Here is a 22173-nt window from a genome sequence, read left to right as displayed (position 1 = left end):
TAAAATGCAGTCAAGCAAATATAAAATTTGCACTATTTAATTTAAAAGTTCCGCTGTAAAATCAGCGTGCAGCGCCCAAACATATATTTATGTGGATGCAAGGATTTTACACAGATATTAAAACATGAGTGAAGTATGAAGCCATGTTTAGGCTACATAATGAATAATAGTTATGCAATCAAATGTCACAAATATGGCAAAAATGGAAACATTTGGATTCTTGTGGTATGAGACAGGCTCGTGAGCCCAATGCTGTTTCAGTTTTGCATGACATTGCTGTTTATAATGAATGCCACTATAGCCTAGTTTGTGTTTTATTTTATAGTTTAATATATAATTTTATAACTACTTATTTTTAATTCTTCGTTCTGTTCTGAATACCGTTAATTTTAAAATATTTGTTGTAGGGTGAGGGGAACTAAATAGGCTGTTTATGTTTACCAGTACTTTAATATACATATAAACTGCAGTAAGATCAATTTCTCTTTCATGAGAGTACTTCCTCTTTTTGGCTGGGTTTTGTTTCTCCATGTCGTAAACTCTAGGGGCGAGGCTTCTAAACCGGGGGTGTTTAAGGGACATGATATTCAAATGACGATTGTTTTCTGCCGCCACATTTATTAACGTGTGATCAATGTTACGATGAGATTGGCGGCATACAAATGTTTCATGAATCACACATGAACTCTGTGCTCGTTTCTACGTTAGATTGATAAATGAGGCCAAATTTTTTGTGGCGTTGACAGTGTTGGGCAAGCTACTTGGAAAATGTAGTGAGCTAAGCTAACAGTTACTCTTTATTAAATGAAGCTTCACTACACTAAAGCTACAGCCCTAGGAAATGTAGCAAGCTAAGCTACAGCAACAATGCAAAAGTAGTCATCTAAGCTCTTTAAAAATAATAATAATAATAATTTTCATATTGAACCAGCATCATACCAAGTCAATACTCTCTCAGTGATCAATAAAAATGTCAGCCAAACAGATAAGTGTCAGCCCAACTAAGAAGTGAGTTAATGATTAGCTCTACTGAACTGATAAATGCTATTAATGACACGTTTCTAAATGAATATCACTCAAAACCAAGGCAGCAGACAGCGCACCCTGTTTGTTTTCTTTATTTTGTAAATGGACAAAGTTTTGTTGTTATTATGTGTATACAAATAAAAGTAGACCCTTTACAGATTCGATTGATGTATTGCTCTTATCTATATGATCAAAACTGAAAGTGTAATTTAAGTTCTTTTCGGGGTTAACAGGAGAAGATGCCACAAAACGCGTATCTGTGTTTGTTGACCTCAGAGGGTTAAAGTGGAGTCAGTTCCCTTTTGATTCAAATCGATTCTCGATTCTCAAGGCCTTGGAATCGAGGAAAGAATTCTTTTTTTAAATGATTTCCAGTCCTACTGTTGAGTGTTTGTTCTGAGGAACAGCACAGGAACTGCTTCTTTCTTGGAACGTCATCAGTCCGTCGATTTCTTTTGTCCACAGATCTTATCTCCTTCACATTATTCAATTTCCAATTCTAGTCTGCTTTCTGGCAGGTGAAAGTTCTCTCACCGATTGAACGAGAGCAGGGAACTCTGGGAGTTTTTGTGGCTACGGCACATGTTTAACGACGTTTGACCATTCGTAAGAAGCCATGGTCGTCAAACATGTGTCTTTGTTTATTCCTCTGCGGATTACCAATGGAAACGGGGACCCTCTTATGGCCTGAGCTGCAGATGTACCCCATTTATGACCGTGTTTGATCCCAGAGTCCCATCATAAAGGATGTGCATTCTTGCTAAAAACCCCTGCCCAGATTACAGAGTTACTGTCCTGTATTTTTCTGTATAAAACAGAGACTGTTTGTGTGATTTATGGCAGGACGGCTTTTGATGAGGGGGTGGGTTGAGTCTTGTTGCTTTGCAGAAAGAAATAGACAGTGCAAAAGATGTTTTTGATCAGCGGTTGACTTGAGAAACCCTGCAGAAGAATGAATGAATGCTCCAAATTGGACTTTTCCTGTCTTCCGTAGTGCAGATCTGTATCAGTGAACAGGAGATGCTGGATGAATCAGTGAGTCCTGCAGGTGGAATGCATTATCTTGGGTCTCTACGAGTGGGGAGATGAGCATGCTGACACAGTGTGGGTCTCTTACAGGAGAATGTCACGTTGGATAAGCTATTTCCTCAAATATCTTGATCCATTGAAAGTGGGTTGTACAGTTATGAGCAGAAATCAAAATGTATTAGTGCACAGAAGAAAAAGAAGAATAAACGATCTAATTGCAGTCTTTTTTTTTCATACTTTTCTGACTTATAAATATACTTAAAACAACAGAATGAGTTGACATTTGACCCGGCACTTTGTATGTAGAGTTTTGGATATATTTGTAAATGAAAATGTAGATTGTTTCTTAGTGAGTGATGTGCATTCGCACGAGAACCAATACATGCATTTTGTTTTCAGTACTAGCAAGTTTATTGCACATTTATTATGGAAAATTAATATTTGTCTTCACAATATAAATTTTTAATACCAAATGTGAGCAAAACTGTCATATTGCAGCCTTGTATGCAAATAGATGTGTAACAACCAATATAATATTGTTCAGAGCAACGCCTGTTGTAATGGCCCTGTGTCAGTAGATCTGTTTGTACAAAGGATCTTTGAAGCTTATCAGAACTATTTTCCTCTTGGATGAACTTGTGTTCCATTATGACATCTTCTAGGAAAAGAAGGAATCGGTTCCTTGAGTGAAAGTTCCAGATAAGTCACCCAGAAATTCTAGACCTGTATTTTGGTTCAGATCTGCAGCGTTTTGACAGTTACGTACTGGAAAACTGGAGCAAACTTTTGGATGATTCTCCAGTATCACCAGGTGTCTTAAAAACACTACTCTCTTGGCTTGTGTGTATATTTATGTGCTCGAGTGTGTGTGTATATGTGTGTGTGTGTGTGTATGTGTGTAAATTACCCATCTGTTTTCCGATACAAATCATGGAAAGTTCGTATCTCCATTTTGACCAATTTCCTGATGTTATGCTGGCTTGAAACTCATTCCTTTAAACTCTAAGAAACCACCACACTGCAATTCACATTCAGTGACAGAAATCTGTCCATCAAATGTGCTTTTTTAAACACGGCTGATCAAACGACAGAGAGCGAAAACAGGTTGATGTTACTCTAACAGCTCGACGACCCAAACTCAGGGCCTCTCTATGATTAATCTCCATTTTGTGGCTGCGAGCACCTGCTTTTTTTGGGGACAGCGGCGCTTTACGAGACTCCAGCTATGAAAATAAGTGCATGCAGGAGTGGGCCATGCACCGCAGGGCTTTGAAATGCAATTAAGTACTTTCAGCATCTGTTACTGCAACAAGAGTGCTACAGCTTTTGAGGACGACTGAGGAGCTGCCAAAGGTTCTTACTAACTGGCTGCGCTCCAGACGTTTGATGCAGCAGGCTGTGGATCTGTTGTTCTTGAATGACACTCTTAAACATACACTCTAACTAAAGTCTATACCCTGTGCGTGTGCTTCCATATCCTGATACATGTTTACGGTGAAGGAAAACTAATGTGGTTATGCGTATGTATGTATGCTTTGCCTGTCGTTGCTTCTGTGGGTAAGTGCGTTACACTATCGGTGACATATCAGAGGGCCCTATTTTTTGGTGAAATTTATATCATACCAATTACCACCACAACACAAAAAAATGTTATAATCGGTAGACTTCATTAATTATTAAATAAATAACTTACTCATTCTTTTTTTTTTTTCCTGTAATCTAATTATTATATTTCCCCCCAACTTTTCCTAAATTATGACCAAATTTCAGTCTGTTTCTCATACAATGCTATTGATAGGCTTCAGAAGAATTGGAATATAGTGTTTTGCTACATTTATAATACTTTTATGGTGTTTTGTGTCCTTTTTGAAGCTTTAAAGCTCCAGTCTCCAGGATGTCAGACTGTACCTTACCACATATCTTGGTGGGATCCTGTGAGTGTGTCCCTTTTATCAGTAGCAGCTCCGTCTTTGACCTAGTAACAATTAAGATTACTGCACTCTCCCCTCCCCTGTTTAAGTCACTTGGGTAGAACTTTTACAATATATGCAATCTATTAACACACAAATTATGGGTGTCTCAGGTTCCCTGAAGAGACAATGGCAACTTGTAATAGAGGGATTTTCACATTCTGATGGAAACCTCGCAAAGATATGCCGAACAACCATGATCCCAGGGTAAGGACTCAGAATGGGGAAAGGTGATCAGCTCTGGCTTATTCAGCAGGGGTTTCTTGTTCCACAGTCCTCGTTGGCATACAGAGGAGTGAAAGAAAAAGCTTTTGTACACGAGTGCAGTTGAGTCAGCATGTATCAGCATGGTGCATTTGTGTTGTAACTGCATCCTACAGCTGAGTCCTTCAGTGTCTGGTGGTCATAAAACACTCTCCAGATTCCAAAGCAAGAACTGGATTCGGTACCAAATGCACAAATGATCTTTGTTCATTGGAATGAGACACTCTGGGATACTGAAGACTGTGTTTAAAAAAATAAATAAATAAAGACATTTTTGATTATCTTTTCTATCTGAAAAAGCTTTCAGACTGATTTTGAATTGATTAAAACAAAACATTCACAAATAAATGACCGGAATCATTCAAAAAGACTCACAAAGTTTAACAAATATTTCACTAAACAAACTCATATAATTCAATTAATTATTACAGTATAGATAATTATTACACTATGTAATTATTAGTTTGCAATTATCTACTTATATATAGAACTGAAGAAATTAAAATCTAATTACATTTGTGACAAATCTACCATTACTATTGATATTTTTAAGAATTATTTTCGAATTTTTGCTCATCACCCATCCCTAAAATAGTATACATCAAAGATTCTTAAAAGTACCCAGCTGTTTTTATGAATCATTGCACACTGTGAAATTTTTTTTTCAAATCCTCAGATTCCACCCAGTATGCCAACACATGACTCCTAATTGCTTGCATTTTTCTTAATGTGGTTTCATGTCTTTATCCACTCTGTTTTAAATGTTTTATGAGTTGTTTTCAAATACACACTTTATTTAAATTCAGGCGTGGTGGCGTTTTGATCATGAATCCTTCACAAAGCCTTCTGTTCCCAGTCAACATTTTCCCAGAAAAAGAGAAATCCTTTCTTGTCAGCCTCTGTTGCTGATGAATTACGAACTGAAGGATAGTTGTCTCCATTGGTACCTATTTTCTCTTGTTTTCTGGCAGGAAGAGAGCATGACTTTCTGGGTAGGTGATGGCACACAGCTTGTGGAAGCCATGGCCGGTTGGGCTGTTCTCTGCCTGTGTGGCCCATGCAAGGCTAAAACTAATCAAACACCAAGTACCAGACTTCCATCTGGCTCTCATCAAAGCACACCATTCATCTGAACAAACTTCAAGTGGCAGGAACAAATTAATTAAAATGTTGTCGGGCTTCCATACATACTGTGTCGAAGAGCTGGCTAGTTAACATCAGATACACACACAAACACACACTGAACTTTCCCTTTAAAATCTGCTCGCACACACATTCACACTCACAGCTGTTTAATTCTCTTGCTGCTCCACCCAGTAAATCCTCTCCAGTTTTGGTTTCCAGCGCTTTTGAGTGATCTCATCATTACCTGCATTTTTGCGTAATGTTTCCCACCTGCCTGTGTTTATCTGCATTTTCTGACCTATCACCCACTCCATGTTTGGGCCGACTGAGAGGATGAAAGCAGAGAAGCCTGTCTTGCCACAAAGCGGCATGTTTTGAGCCCACACTCGTGTTGTGGAGGTTTTCACTGTAATTACTCCTCTCCATAAATGAAGAACAGAGTGAAGGAGGTGGAGGGAGAGAAAATAAGTGCAGGTGGTCTGAAGAGACTTGTCCGTTTTGTGTCGCTTAAAGTTGCGATGTAACGGAAGTAGTGCCAGATCTTTTCTGTCATGTTTTTAAGGAAATCCAAGTGGAATGGATTATGGGGAAAAAAATGTAGGGTGGGGACTTGGTTCTGTGCATCGTTTTTTTGGATTGGATTGAGCTTAAGGTGTAATTTAAGAAGGGGTGGAGTTTAAGATAATAAATTAATTGGAGAAGTCCAACATACATCATTGTGTCACCAGAAGATTGAGTTATGGCATTTTAATAAAATATTACAAGAAAAAATACTGAAAAAGCAAAACATACTTTATATAAACATAAATGAAACATGGATGAATCATTCAGAATAAGAGCAATAAGCTGCATTTAGAAAACAGATGAGGTGAATTTCCATTTCATGTTGACCTTAAATAAATTATTCAATTCAATGTCGAATTCTGTCATTATTTACTAACCCCCTTGTTGTTCCAAACCCATATGACTTTCTTTCTTTTATACAACTGCTCTTTTCCATGTGAATGCAAAGAATGGAGACTGGAGCTGTTAAGCTTCAAAAAGAATGCAAAAGCACCAAATAAAAGTGGTCCATACAACTCAAATGCGGTATTCCTAGTCTTCTGAAATCATACAGTAACTTGACTTGAGAAACAAACTGACATTTAAGACATTATTCATTGATAATCTTCGCTTCCAATAAGCTGTTAACAGTCCATAAAAAACAAATCGGTAATCATGTGAATAACTTCTTGAACTAGATCAGTATTCACAGAAACAATCTGACTCAAAAGAATGATTCTTTTACAACCTGTTGCCATTCTTGAACAAGTTCTGACAATGAAAATGTTCATCAATGTATGAAACACTTCTCTCAAAAGTATGTTTGTGTGTGTTTTCAGATTTTCCCATTCAGATCCCACTTTATCGCTTCCCTGCAGCCCCTACAGCAACTGAGAGGCAGCAAAATTACTGCTCATACTTTTATTGCAGGATAATGATTATTATTATCATCAGACAGAGGCGTTCACACACCGGTTTCAGAGGAGAAAGCGCTGAAAAGGTTTTAAAGTTGTAAATGCTGATTCATGTTTCCATCCTTGTATTCCCTCTCTTTAGTTTTATAAGGGCCACTGAGGGGCAGCAGGTGCATTTGGTATGATAATATTTGAACCACGATGCCTCAGGCCACATGTAACCCAAACACACTTTCACTCTTAAAGGGTGAGTTCACCTCAAAATGAAAATGCATTCATCCTCATGTCTCATGTCCAAACCTGTATGACTTCTACATAACACACAAAAAAAAAGATGCAAAATTTTATAAAAAAAAAAAAAAAAAAGGAAAAAAAAAACAATATTGGCCATAATTTTCATTGAATGGAATGGAAAAATATCAAATATTCAATCGTCTTCTTTTTTTGTTCCACAATTATTCTTCTTTTTAGTGTTTAATGTGAGTTGGCAAACTTGGCAAACTGGTGAAAAACCTGCAGGTTTTGGTTAGGATAGTGCCATATTCACTTTTTTACAGGAATGAACACAAGGCTGTGAGGAATTAAGGACAGTCTTCACTGGCTTGTAAACAACATGCCAGTTGTTCAGCTAATGACATATCTTTCCAAATCACTTTCACTAGATAAAAACAACATTTTAAAAGTTTTGAAAGTTGTGAGTTTTGCAAATTACATGTTATCATGCATTTTGTGCCTGTACAGCAACAGTTACTCCTGTCACATAATTATCACAGGTATTAATTTAACATCGTCCTTTGGTCTGATCAAATGAATGGAAATGTTTACAATAATACAGCCTAGAGCAGACAAGTGGATGGCACTGTGAATATTTTATTTTATTTTATTTTATTTTATTTTATTTTATTTTATTTTATTTTATTTTATTTTATTTTATTTTATTTTATTTTATTTTATTTTATTTTGTTTTGTTTTGTATTTAGGTTACATGTTTCTGCATGAATACCACAAAATGTACAAAATATATCTATATCACCATTTAATCTGGTTATATGATAATGATTGCAAGGGTACTCTTTATAAATGAGTTTAATTTGAGGAAAGTTTATCAGTGGATATATATTTCTGATATGCATGTATTTTATTTTATTTTATTTTATTTTATTTTATTATTTTATTTTTAAATGTATTTATTTAGTGTCCAAATACTTTTTAGGATTACTGTATATAGACCATAAACATGTACATCTCTTTCCTTTCTTTCTCTGTCTCACAGTCTCTGACTAGCTCCTTTCTTTTTCTTTCTCTGTCTCTGTCCATTATTATTAATCCTGAATATGATGAGACAGTACTGCGGACACTTATCCCTGCCTGCTTGTATGGAACTAATCAGAGATGAAATCTTTCTCATTAAAGGAGGGCCTCACTTTCCCTGTGCTGTGTGTGTGTCTGAATATGTAAGTGTGTGTGTGTGTGTGTGTGTGTGTGTGTGTGTGTGTGTGTGTGTGTGTCCGTCTGCAGATACAGTATGCATAACTGTATGACAGGCGGAAATAACTCTGTGACAGGTTTATTGGAGAAAGCCTGAATTACAGCAAACTGTCTGACCCAACATATAGAGAGATCACGCAAACACGGTAGCGAAATTACTGACCCGGTCTCTCACACACACATTCCAAAAGAAGGATTCACTGCATGATAAAACAAGATCAGTGTTGTGGTTTTATGACTGTTGGGAGATCGAGTGTGTTTGTCACTGTGTGATCTTTGTGATCATCATCATAATCACGAGACTCATCCAGAAACCTCAGAGAGGAACTGGAGATTAGCTGAATCAGTGCGTGTCTGATTGCAGATCGGTGAAGCTCTCTGTCTCCATTGGGCCGTGTATAAGAGGGTCCGTGAGAAATGATCCCACGCTCACCCTCCTCTTCATTACCCTTCATCCTCCAGTGATCACAGAGCTCTGCTGCCAGCCTGCCAGTTAACTGGCTTAAAGCAAGACGATGGAGGTCTGGGGTGAGTGTTGAGTGGTGTAGGGGAGGAATTCTGGGTAATGTGAGAGACGGTGATTACGTCGGTGGTACAACAGTGAGATAATAGAACAAGAGTAGGAATGTACAAACAGTTTGATTACCGAATAAATGACTCTAATGAACCGATTTGTTTTACTGAATCAAAAGCATAAGGCTTGACCAGCGTGATTCCTATACTAATGATTCTTATGATTCAGTTCTTTTTAGTGAATCAAAAACATTCAGCTTGACTAATGTAGCCTGATTCCTGAAGGAATGACTCTTATGAGTCTGTTCTCTTTATTGAATCAAAAACATACAGCATGACCAATATAGCCTGATTCCTATAGACTTGGTTCTTTTTAGTGAATCATAAAACATTCAGTACTACATGTGTACTCTGAATCATGAACAGATGGCTTTTATGAACCAGCTCTTTTTAATGGTTGTTTATTTTAATGTTATCTCTCTGTAAGAAACATTCAGTTATGGCATCCACCAGCAAGGTAAAACTGTGTCATGCTAATCAGTCAAACCTTGATTCATTTTGCAAATCATGAACAAATCACTGTTTTGGGAGTTCTTTTATCAAATCATTCAAAATGACTGACTCACACCAGACTTTGAAATGTATTTCAGATGATGTAGAAGAAACTGGTCAGTAGACTTGACAATGCTAGTGTGGTTGAAATCCAGTTTGGTGAATCAGAGAGTTAGACAGAGAAAATGCTGACTCTTGACTGAGTACAAAACACTGAGTTCTGAATGAGAAAATGATTCATGAAAAAAGAGATAGTGAGGGCCAAATATGGATGTCAATGAGTAAAGGTTGCAGTCCTTTTTGTCTGGTTTCCGCTATTCCAGCAGGATTAGAGGAATGCCAGAGAGAGGAAAGGATGGATGGAAGCTTGGTTTTAAGGTTCTTGAAAGTAGGAGATGGAGAAGATTTAGAGTCCAAGGTTGCTTGAACAGAATGTGCTTTTATTGTTGTTTGTGTTGATTCTGAGAGTAATTTTACAAGACATGGTGTTAAATGTGAGGAAGAGAACAAATTACCACCAGATGCTGCTGAGGTCTAGAGATAATTTCTTAAGTCTTTCAGCCTGTTTGACAAAGTTGGCTCAACCAATAGTGTGAGTTTGAGGGCAGAATTATTTATTTATGTATTTATTTATTGAACAATGACAGACAGGAGGAGTGTACAGGAAGCCTATTTGACACCAAGGAATAGTTCGCACAAAATTTTAAATTTGCTGAAAAACATACTCAATCTCAGGCCATATAAGATGTACAGTTTGTTTCTTCATTGCACTCTTCATGTTTAATAACTGAACAGGGTCAGAACTTTGCCCAGCACCCATGTGACCTTCTGTTGGAAATTAAAGATGGTTTGTCATCTGTTGTTTGTTTTAAACCATAAAAGTGTGCTTATAGTTTAGAGCGGTCGTTCTCAATTCCAGTCTTTTTGACCCCTGCCCTGCATATTTTGCATGTCTTTTTTATATAACACACCTGATTCAGATAACCAGCTCGTGAGAAGAGAGCTCCGTGCATAAACTGTGTTCCCATTGACCTACACAGTGTTCTTTGCTCCGTACTCCCTGAGCACAGGAAATCCGTTCAGAACATTAATTCACGGATTTGCGCTATGCCTCGGCCTGCACCATCTTCACACACACACACAAAACTTACTAGAGAAGTGTGACATAGTATACCTCTGTAAATAAATACAACATTAATTCATGTCGAGATATAACGAGGGCTGGAATTGAGAACCACTGGGTTAGAGAGAGGTCAAAATGACCTTTTTCTGGAATGTTCTTGACAAGTTTTAAAGAGACTTGTTTATCCCAAATAATTGCTTTGTTCTCCCAAAGCTGAGTCTGAAGTGTGCAGGTGTGCCAGAGGTCTTTTTTCCCTAGAGATGGGTTTGATTTACATTTGAGTAAAGCCAGATTAAAGTTCTGACACATTGGTTGAAAAGTAAGATGGCTGGCGTTGGTTCATGCGCTTCTTTTCTTTGCTCCACATGATTTGTTGAGCCCCACAACAGAAACATATGCCTGAGGTAAATCACAGTGGTGTGGTCCTGTCAAACCCAACACAAAGCCCTGTCGTTACTGTATATGAAAACAAGCTCTGGAAATATGTGCCGGCCAATTATAAAGCTGAACCGGAAGAAAAAGTCCTCTCTGTGTTGGCACATAAATGCAAGTTTTCAGCTGAAATACTTATGAATATTAATTAAAAAAAGGGTGAATATGGTGCTCCTGTATGGAGTATTGTATTTCTGTAATTATTTGCAATAAAACATGTTAGCAGTTTCATCTCTTCCTGTCTTAGCATTTGGGGATTTGGAGAATTCAACTAGTTGAAATTACACACTGGGACCAGAATTCAGTCAATGTGAGACAAATTTCCACTTTTTTAGGAGCTCCACGTAACATGGGTTAAAAATGATAACCTGACCATCAGTGAAGATCCAATATATATATATATATATATATATATATATATATATATATATATTTTTTTTTTTACATGCTATATTATTCATAATAATATTCTAAATAAATCATATTAAAAATGTATTATAATGTGTTAATGTAGTAATATAGTTTTCAAATGGTATTTATCTATTAATTTATATGTTGTTATATAACTAAATTAATTTTTATGGCTGGTATATTTTCTCATTCCACTATACATTATTAATTTTATTAAATTAATGCAAAGGACCCACCATTGGTAGATGTAGCAAAACATGTTCAGACCCTCTTTATATACATTGTTGATGACATTACTTTGGTATTTAATAGTTAGTACACTATTGTTCCTTGTCAGATGTGTATAATAATGTACACATGCAAAAGCTTGCGTTTACACACACACACACACACACACACACACACACACACACAGTCTGACATTCACAAACACACACTCAGCAGTAGGCAAGATTAAATTGGACTCTCAGGCTGCCAATATTGAGGTCGGAATGTTAATGAGAGTTCTCTATGGGGACACATTGAGAAAGAGAATTGGAGAGAGAGTGCAGCATGTTGTGAGTTTTGGCCTGTGGTTTCATATACAGCTCCTCAGAGCCATCGATAAAGAGATAATCAAGGATACTGAGAGAGAGAGAGAGAGAGAGAGAGAGAGAGAGAGAGATGCATGCTCATCAGAGGTGCTGAGTCAGAGGCTGAGTCTGTCTTTTGCTTTTGCACTATGCACACAGACATTACTCTGCTCAACTCTGCCACACGCTGGAAAACTGAAGTTCTGCAGATTGAACAGTAAACACTATGAAAGAGGCAGAGTTCTTTACCTGGGCACCAACGTGCTTGAGTTACGAAGCATATGTCCCTTTAATATATAAAATAGTCCAAAAGGCTCCATCTAAACCTGTGAATAATTCATTAGAAAGTAAAGCACATGAAGATCAACTAAAATCTCTTTTCCCTGTTTTCTCCTGCAGAAAAGCTCTACAATTCAACCGGACGTGAGCTGCGAAGAGCACTGTTCTCTCTCAAGCAAATCTTTCAGGTAAGCTTTCCCACTTCGACTTAGTATTAGTGCAGAGCACCTGCTAATGTCTTTTTGGTCAGCAGTACGCGTGTGTGTGTGTCTGTGTTTTCATGCATGTTTCAGCTGTACGGCTATGCTGGAATTTCTCTCACTGCACAGAAATTGCCAGATAGCAAAGCTGGAGTCTCCATCATTGATTGATTTTAAAGCTGTGCTGGAAGCTACTGTTTTTCCTCTAGAGGAACCATGTCTGACCACCGCATTGTGTGTGTGTGTGTGTGTGAGAGAGAGAGAGAGATTAAATGACTTTCCACTAAAGTTTAAGCATTTTTAATGGTGAAGCACCTGAAACTTTCACACCTGTCAACAAGTGTGTAATTTAAACCTGCCAGAGGCTATGCATAAACACACAAATACTCTGGAGCAGAAACAAACACAAATGCTAGCTTTGTCAAAGCACATGCATGGCTTCCTGGGAAAGCTACTGACCTGTAGCTTGTGTCAGACTCCAAACAACTCATAATCCAAAGTATTTAAACAACAGTGACGCTTATTTAACACTAAAAACTAATTAGCTACAATACAAAATGCTAACAAAAAATAGCTAACTACATTTGAAGCTAGATGAGGGTGCATTATATAACTTATAATTTAATCTGTGCTTTATTATCTGGCACTAAATTGATGATTTTGAATGAATTATCTGTGTTATAACATTAAATCTAAATAGAATTTGCTAATAAATGCAACTATTACATGCACACTTTCATGGAGAGAATTATAGGAGCCTGTTTTTCTCCATTAAAGTAAAAAAATAATAAGAATAGTAATAAAGGCAATTGTGATATAAAGCTAGAAATAAGAAATAAAGTCACTTTCTGAGCATTGAAAAACATGGCATTATCTAAATTTTTGCAAAACTCCAAAAAATGTAAATATACATACAATTCTCTGCAGTTCCCAGCTGAAATGAACACTTGTGGAAGTAAAACACACACAATTTTTCTTTTTTATTATGATTCCTTTTCACACAAATTGTAATTACTGAGATTACGATTAATAGAGATTTATATTCCCACAGTTCCTTCCACAATACTATGTTATGACCTGAAAAACACCTTTTTTACCAAAGTGCATTATTTGTAAACTTGAAAATTTTGGCGTTTACATCACATAACCAGATCTTTTCCAGTGTAGTAAACTTGTTTGGTAGCTCACCCGGTACAGCATTGCAATTGAGATGCAGAGAGCTTGGGTACGAATGCCATGTAACACAAGTCACAATAAAGCCTCAAAAGAGCTCAAAGACTTGCCGACCCAAGCTAAAATAGCATGGTTATTTCAGCAAATGCTTTTTTTTTTTTATCTCATTGGTTAGGTTTAGGGTAGGGTTTATGTGTGTTATTTTCAAACGTGTTCAGCGGACATTTCATTCGCAAATTACAATGAGGTGTACAACAACCAGATAAACCCCGAAAACAGTTTTAGCACCACTCACTGGACATTTCACTTTGAAAATGCAGCAAGCCAATATGATTTTGCAGAAATGATGCCATATGCACATTTTCCAATGAGCTTGGGTTTATTGTGACACACTGTAAAGATATAAAGTTGCAATCTTTAGATTATGAGTCACTATTACGAGAAATAAAGTCACACATGAAACAAAGTTTAAAAAAAAAGTCAAATTATAGTTATAAAGTCACAGTTGTGAGATAGAAAGCTGCAGCAGCAAAATTTAAGTCATAGTTATGAGACATGAAGCTGCAGTTGTGAGATATTCTGACTTTCTGAAAGATAAAGTCAAACTGAGATAACAATTCACAATTACAAAAAGGCACAATTACAATAAACAAAGTCAAAAACTGTGAGACATATAGTAATGTCAGTTTGTGAGATATACTGTATACGTAGTTGCAATTCTGATTCAAAAAGCCAATAGTCAAAAAAATAGTTTGCTACTGTAAAAGCTACACTGTTTTGAAAACAGCTGCTGAAAATTAAGTTAGTAGCAGTGCTACACACATACACTTTCTCACACAAAACTGACACACACACACACAAAAAAATTCCAACACACACACACTGCTGAGAATCCAGATATTTCACATAAATGCTGAGTGTTATCCCCTAGTTCTTATCTGGAAATAAAACAGGCCTTGGACAGAATTCCAATTCAGCAGTTCCAGTTATTGAAACCGATCGCATAATCCTCCTAATCTTCTTGCATTTTAATCTAAGATGTATGAATCACTTGCAAACACTACATATGAGCAGTCATCTGACTGATCACTCGACTCAGGAAGAATAATTGCAAGAATTGCATTCTTCACCCTGTGGTGCATTTAAGTATATTTTGCATGTGCAGTAAAGTGCATTTCTCCAGACATGGGCATACTGTGTCATTATAGACTGGCTGTGCCAATATAAATTCCACAAATCCAAAACCCCTAATCATTTTCAGATCAGCCAATAGGGTGTGTCCATGTGAATCCCAAAGCAGAAGAAAAAAGCTGGAGCCCGGTTCACTTCCACACATGACACACAGGATGGAGGAAAGATGCATGCTGTAATCGGAGAATTAGTGAAGTGTGCCCAGCCGTGGGCCTGTGTGTGTGACTGTCTGAGTGCCATAAATCAAGCGGAGACATGTACTGCTCCTCACATCTCTTATACAGTGTGTTTAATGGACTCTTTACTGCTGGGAAGCAGTCGATCAGCACTTAGCAACCCAAATTTCCTCAAGCCCAAACACAAAGGGTTTCCATGGGCAGGAAGAGAAAAGGATTTAAAACTGTATGTGCTCAATGAGGGAGATCTGGAGGAACTCTACAGGGACGAGTCCAAGACAGCTCTATAAAACAACACTCTGCAGAAGTGCATCTAAATATCTCTGCAGCTTAGCTTCAAAATAAATCAGAAAGTAGGTTTTATAAAATACAGTAATTATATGAAATATACTATAAATATAAAATAATTATATTAAATTGCTATATTTTATTTGAATTTAAGAATTGTATTCAATTTAATAGACTAATTTTAAAATGTAAATAAAATGTAATAGATTTAAACTTTTAAATTAATATTTTTTTATTTATTTTTTTTAATCGTTCATAAAATCATGTTGGGATACTTTCAGGTTATTTTAAGACGTTCCCAGCACCTGGTGGACAGAGACATTGCAGAACAATGCAACATGTGTTGGTGTAGGAGTGTTAGGAACAGGAGACAGATAGGAATTCATAAGCTTCAGTTTGGGCCATGTCAGTTTGAAATCAAGCCTTTTTCTGAAAACACAACTGGACCTTTCTGCAATTCTCACTCTGAAAGTGTTTTGCAATGAAAAAACATCTGTGGTTGCATTGTGGAGTGTGATTTTCTTGATGGTTAATTTCTGTAGGATGTTTACTAAATTGAGATGCATCAATTTATTTATTTATTTTTCCACAACCTGTGTTGTGTCTGTGTATATTATGGGTTTTTTTCTGGATATTTTGTACATATATAAAATTTCTGTTGCTTGTGTTCCTCTTGCAGGATGATAAAGATCTGGTGCATGAGTTTGTGATGGCTGAAGGACTCACATGTCTTATTAAAGTGGGAGCTGAGGCTGACCAAAACTACCAGAACTACATCCTTAGAGGTACCACACTACCAAACATGACATATGTAGAATGTACAGTATGTGATTCAAATTTTCAAACAACTACTTAACATATAAAACAAGTACTTTGGATGTTCAAAATGTTTTTTTTTTCTCTTTTATATTCAAATAGAAAACAGTTATTTTAAATTGTAATAATATTTCACAATATAATTGTTTTAATCAAATAAATGCAGCCTTAATGAACATAAGAGACTTTCAAAGACATTAAAAATTATACATGTGTACTGTTAAATGGCAGTGCAAATGAACTGCTGAATTTTGAATAGATTTACTGAAATGGACAGTTTCAACTAATTCATGGAAATAAATCAAACTAACCAACACTTTGAATTATATTTATTGATTTATTCATCGCTGTCTTAACACTCCCATACTAGTGAGACTCAACAAGGAGTGATTGTAAAAATTATTCTAAAAACTGCATAAAAAAATAATATTAATATTATACCCCAGAAAAAAAAAATATATACAGTATATATATTATTAAATAATTTGTTATATTGCCCCAACTTAATTTATAGTAAAAGCAGAATTTTAAGTGTAGAACAGTAATAAAATGAGTAGATTTAAAATTATAAGTTTTCAAATATATGGTTATGAATCAGTGCTCCCTGAAGTCTGACTGACTCTTCATTTTTCATTATACCACATTAATATTGTAACTCCTAGTGATGTCACTACAAACCACAAACAATATACAACAATACCAAACACCTATACATCCAAACCACAACTTAAGGAGTTAAATAACTACAACACAATAAATCTTAAAGTTGGGCACCAAACATTTTCCACCCAGCACTATTAATTGGTAATAAAGCATCAGAATGTCTTCTTTTCCTCAGAGGAAGGGGCGGCAGGGGGGTTGTTGAAATTCGGTTTATGATCTGCAACATCCTGCCAGGCCTTTTTATTGAGCGCTTAAGCATGTGGGCCCTGCCCTCTCACAGTGTGCTGTGAAATGTGGTTGACCTCTCGGGGAGGGTTTCTGGCCCCCTTTAGACCTTCCCATTTGCCTGCAACCTCATACCCAGGAAGAGGAAGCTCTTAGCAGCCTGTTAACATGCCTGACCTTTCACCTCACATGCATGGGGAGAATAAATTAACCAGAGCAACCAGGAGCAACACATTTGTTAATGGCAGTTATTGGGGTCAATGAACGGTGTGTGTGATGGTGCTTTTCTGTGCTCGTTTTGTTTGCGAATGTGCACACGAGTGGTTACATCTGGGCATCTGAAGTGTGTTTGTGTGGTATACTCGTATGTTTAGGCTTGAGGGTATCAGCTTCCATTTTTAAAAGCTTGTTTGTGCATGTGGGTGGCGGGGCGTCTTTGTGTATACAAATGTGTATACAAATACACAAAAGCAGAACATTACATTAGAGCCGTATGACATACTGTATTTACTGTATGCATTGTTAGGAGGAATCTAGTGTAAGCTGCTCTGGCCTGTTATTATTTTTATTCCTTCACTTTGAGATGTAGCTGTTTATCACTATAGGCTAGTTGCATGTTGTGTAATTATGGGAATGATGGGATGTATGGTCGCCCAACAATTATTCAAAATGTCAGCTCCACTATGCCATTTGATTTAAAGACTTAAAATTTCACATGCACCTCTCTTTCCTCATGCGTAAGAAATGTGCCTCTGTGACCTATACGTTTCACCTTTTTTAAAAAGTGTTTTATATTTTTATCAAGAGATCTGGTGGATCTAAAATTTTATAAATGTCAATGTTAGAAGTGATTTTTATAAGTGCAAAATTAAAATAGATTTGTTGAGTTCTGTGTATCTGATCATTGAAAATTAAGACTGTCACTGCAGTTTCAAGGACATAAATGATTTTACAGATGGCTGTTACTTATAAGGGATGAACAAATAAATCAGTAGATCCATTTCATCTCTGCATATTATTTATGTGTATTATATGTAACAGTATACAGTTCAAAAGTTTGGGGTGTGAAAGATTTTAAGTTTTTGAAAGAAGTCTTTCAGGCTCACTAAGGCTTCATTTTATTTTATCAAAAAATATAGTAAACATGATAATATTGTGAAATGTTATTGTGATTTAAAATTTTCTATAAAATTTTTTTTTATTATTTATTTAATTTATTTCTGTGATGGAAAAGCTAAATTTCGAGAAGCCATTACTCCAGTTTTCAGTCTCTCATGATCCTTCAGCAATCATTGCAGTATGATAATTTGGTGCTCAACAAACATTTCTTATCATTATTAATGTTAAAAACAGTCATTCTGCTTAATATTTTTGTGGAAACCATGATTCTTTTTTTCAGGATTCTTTGAATTTAGGAATTTTTAACAGAAATTTCAAAAGAACAGTATTTATTTGAAATAGGAATCTTTCGTAACATTGTAAATGTGCTATCTTGCTGAATAAATCAAGAGTAGCGTTAGTTCTGGCAGGTCACGTGAGTCAAGCCTGCATAAGCTGACTCTCAGCTAATCCATATCTACCTATAGAAATACAACGCTTGTCACGACATTCGTATATAAGGTGTATTCAGTATTATTCAACAGCTTTATCGCTTGCTCATGAGCAAATTACCCTCCCCCATCCCTAGCTCCACATGTCATCACTTGGCTTTCTGATATCCCTTGTTTTCCCAGATCAGACTGCTTTTATCTTGAATAATGTCGTTACACTAATATGTCATTAAGATCATGATATCTGCTACATTTGGTTCTGTTCTGTTTACCCTAAGGCGGTTATTGCTGTTTTTACCCAGAACATAATCATACCGCCAATACAAAATGTATGCTAAGTGTCAATCATTTTGACGATAGTGGTCCTGACAGAAAGGTATATTTCTTTTTTTTAATTTTTTGTATGTTTTTTGTTTGTTTGATTAAAAAGCTACATGAATTCAGTCTTTCATGCTCAGTGGGAGAGCTCAAAGTGATTTCTTTACTGGGTGCTGCTTGTTTATTGTCAAAGCAGTTGGATTTACAGGGTCAGGGACTGACGACAGACACCTAAACACTAAATCCGCATGTTGAGACTTACTGGTAGTCTGTACGATTTACAGCCTGTCCGCAATGACAAGCTACACATTACTCCCCATAGTATAATATTTCATCTAACCCAAAATGGAAATACATTTTTGTGCATTCAAAGGACTGACTGGTACAACAGTTATGCTAAACTTTCCCAACAGAACGTCAAAGTATTTTTTCAAGGTGAAAAATCTTCAGGTGTTTTATAGAGTGAATTAGGCAGTAACAATGTGGCTATTCCTTTTTAGACTTCCACATTTTATTTCCTAGTTTCCACACCCATATGATTCATGCTGCTGTTATGCTTTTATGGACTCTCGGTAAGTCTCAGCACACCTTTGGGTAACAGCATGCCATAATTATCTTAAACTGAGCCTGCGTGCTTCTCTAAAGGATTGTCGTGCATCCTTATATTTACAGGTAAATTAGTTTCAATATAAAACACACTGTTGAAATGAAGTTGCATTGTCCTGGTGGGACCTGATTTCAGTGTGTTTACTTGCAATCAGTGCTTGTGCCCTGGTTATAGGTTTGAACCCACATTGACACAAACAACCCAGTTGATTAAGATGCCAAATGCCGAACTCACATCTGGGACAGAGCGAAACTGAAAGAGAATGAGAGATACAGTGAGAGAGATCAAGAGCATGATGATGATGACAAGCTGTCTAAATGATAGCTTTAATCCATTCCCGCTCATTTGGGCTTTGTTTACTTCAATTTCTCTGTTTTTGGTGTTTTTGTGAGAGTTGGTTGTGAGTTTGGAATGAATTGGTCTGGCTGTGGGAAAGAGCTGCTGTTGTAGCATCTATTCTCTGCAGCATGGCTGTAACCTGGCTCACAGATGACCTAGTTTCTCATGACCAGAAGAAGAAAACTTTTCCTTCTTTTGGGAACATGCACACATGTACACGGGGGTCAAAATGTCTGCAACCACATTGAGAATGTGTAATTTATTTTCTCATTTAAACCTGGAAATAGCCAAAAGGTTGTGTAGACTGAAAGTTTATGTAACCTAGTGGTGTGAAAGTAGCAAACTTTTTTTTCTCTCTGGTTACTGATGCCATTGTAAAAATGCACTACTCACAGTCAACCATTATTAATTTGTCTTATAAGCTGCCCCAAAATGGCTGCCCCCATGTGGTGACATATAATAATGTAATATATATTTACACAATTTACAGTCTGGAAGAGTCAATGATAGTTGTTGAAAGTTAGAGCCAGTCAGTTCTATCCAGTCAGAGGCTATCAAACATGTTTGATATTTTGAGCTGGTTTTAGAACACTTATTGTTTGTCATGTGTATCCTAGAAGTGTATTCCAACTTTATATATTATTTTATAATAGGAATATTATTGTTCTTGTGTTCCTGTGGCTCAGTGGTAGAGCATTCTGTTAGCAGCAGAAATGGCCATTGAACAAATACTGAAAATAAACAAAAAAAAAAAAAAATAAAAAATGTATAACCTGAATGCACTGTAAGTCGCTTTGGATAAAAGCGTCTGCTAAATGCATAAATGTAATATTGGTATATTTTATTGGTTCATGCATTCACTGGAAATCAGACCTATGACTTTGGCTTTGTTTATGCCATTCTCTACTTTGTAAGCACAAATGCAGCACATTGACACATTTAAACATGCATTTGTCTATGCAGATCCACATCTTCTCTTGAAGGAATATGGCATATCATGGTGAGATAAGGCTGCTCTTCTGCTGGGCCGCTCTTGTTGGCTGCATTAAGCACCTGGGGGATCATTGATAGGATTACTAGAGGCCTGAGATTTAAGCACCATCACTCCAAGCCAAGCGCATGAAATCACATGGAGAAATTGGGTCAGTGCCACAGCATAAATCTGGGTTTACACCTTCCCTCTTAACACACTCTATGTTCTGTCCAACACATTTGCACGCTTATGAACCTATTTTGCTCTGTCCGTGAAAATCAAGGCAATGAGGCAGCTGAGTACATTCAGCTTTGTAGATCGACATGACAGCCTGAATGTAAAATGCTAACGAGGTTTATACAGTGCGATCCAGTAAGACCACATAAAACATCTTTAAACAATTAAGAAAATATAAAACAAATATATACAAGTATATACAGAAAATAATTTTATATTTTTTATTCAGAAATCAAACTATAACTATAATATGAAGAGCACAACTGTTAGGTAGAGCATACACTTGCTGCACGTCTCACAAATCGTTCAAAAATGTCAATGTCTATAAGAGAAGAGCAGACATATGGATGAACTCAATTCGGTCTGGTTTTCTGAGCACACACAACAGAATCACGAACACAGAAAAGGCCTCTGAATCAGCGCACGAGTACTTAATTCAGTATTTCATTAAAAAGAGGACCATGTTCTTGTTTCTTTCCGAGAAGTGTTTTTTTGATTTTAATATAAAGGCATTTTGTGTCACAGAGTTAACATGTTAATAAAATTTCATTTAAAAACCATAATATCATTCATATTAATAGATGTTTTCTCCAGGAATATATAATGAGTTTGGAAATTTTAGAGAAATGCTTCATAAATGCATTACACTATAACTAACCCCATTAGATTAATCGGTAACACTTTATTTTAGGGTCTCTTAACTAGTTGCTTATTAGCATGCATATTACTAGAATATTAGCCATTTATTAGTATAAATTAAGCACATATTAAAGGGTTAGTTCACCCAAATATGAAAATTCTGTCATTAATTACTCACCCTCGTGTTGTTTCAAACCTGTAAGACCTTTGTTCATCTTCGGAACACAAATTAAGATTTTTTTCAAAGGAATCTGGAGCTGTCTGACCCTGCATAGACAGCAACGCAACTGAAATGTTCCCAAGTCCAGAAACGTTGCAAGGAGATCTGTGAATTAATCCAAAAGTACCTTTAAGTATCTCTAATATACAAACCCAATTCCAAAAAAGTTGGGACACTGTGCAAATTGTGAATATCAGAATGCAATGATGTGGAAGTTTCAAATTTCCATATTTTATTCAGAATACAACATAGATGACATATCAAATGTTTAAACTGAGAAAATGTGTCATTTTAAGGGGAAAAAAAAAGTTGATTTT

At 36.3% G+C, this 22173-nt stretch overlaps 1 protein-coding gene across 6 annotated transcripts in view; it reads left to right on the top strand.

The window, feature by feature from the left end:
- The window catches only part of LOC109087047 (FH1/FH2 domain-containing protein 3-like), a 165126-nt gene that overhangs the window by 78711 nt on the left and 64242 nt on the right, over positions 1-22173 (top strand). For all 6 annotated transcript variants that reach the window (XM_042772284.1, XM_042772280.1, XM_042772278.1 and 3 more), the window contains 2 exons: positions 12362-12429; positions 15949-16054. In XM_042772284.1, the coding sequence (XP_042628218.1) occupies positions 12362-12429; positions 15949-16054 (174 nt within the window). The remainder of the gene's footprint in view (positions 1-12361; positions 12430-15948; positions 16055-22173) is intronic.

Source organism: Cyprinus carpio, chromosome A16 (genome assembly GCF_018340385.1).
Source record: "Cyprinus carpio isolate SPL01 chromosome A16, ASM1834038v1, whole genome shotgun sequence".
Lineage (NCBI taxonomy): Eukaryota > Metazoa > Chordata > Actinopteri > Cypriniformes > Cyprinidae > Cyprinus > Cyprinus carpio.
Note: the sequence above shows the minus strand (reverse complement) of the source record. Positions and strands in the feature narration are given on the sequence as shown.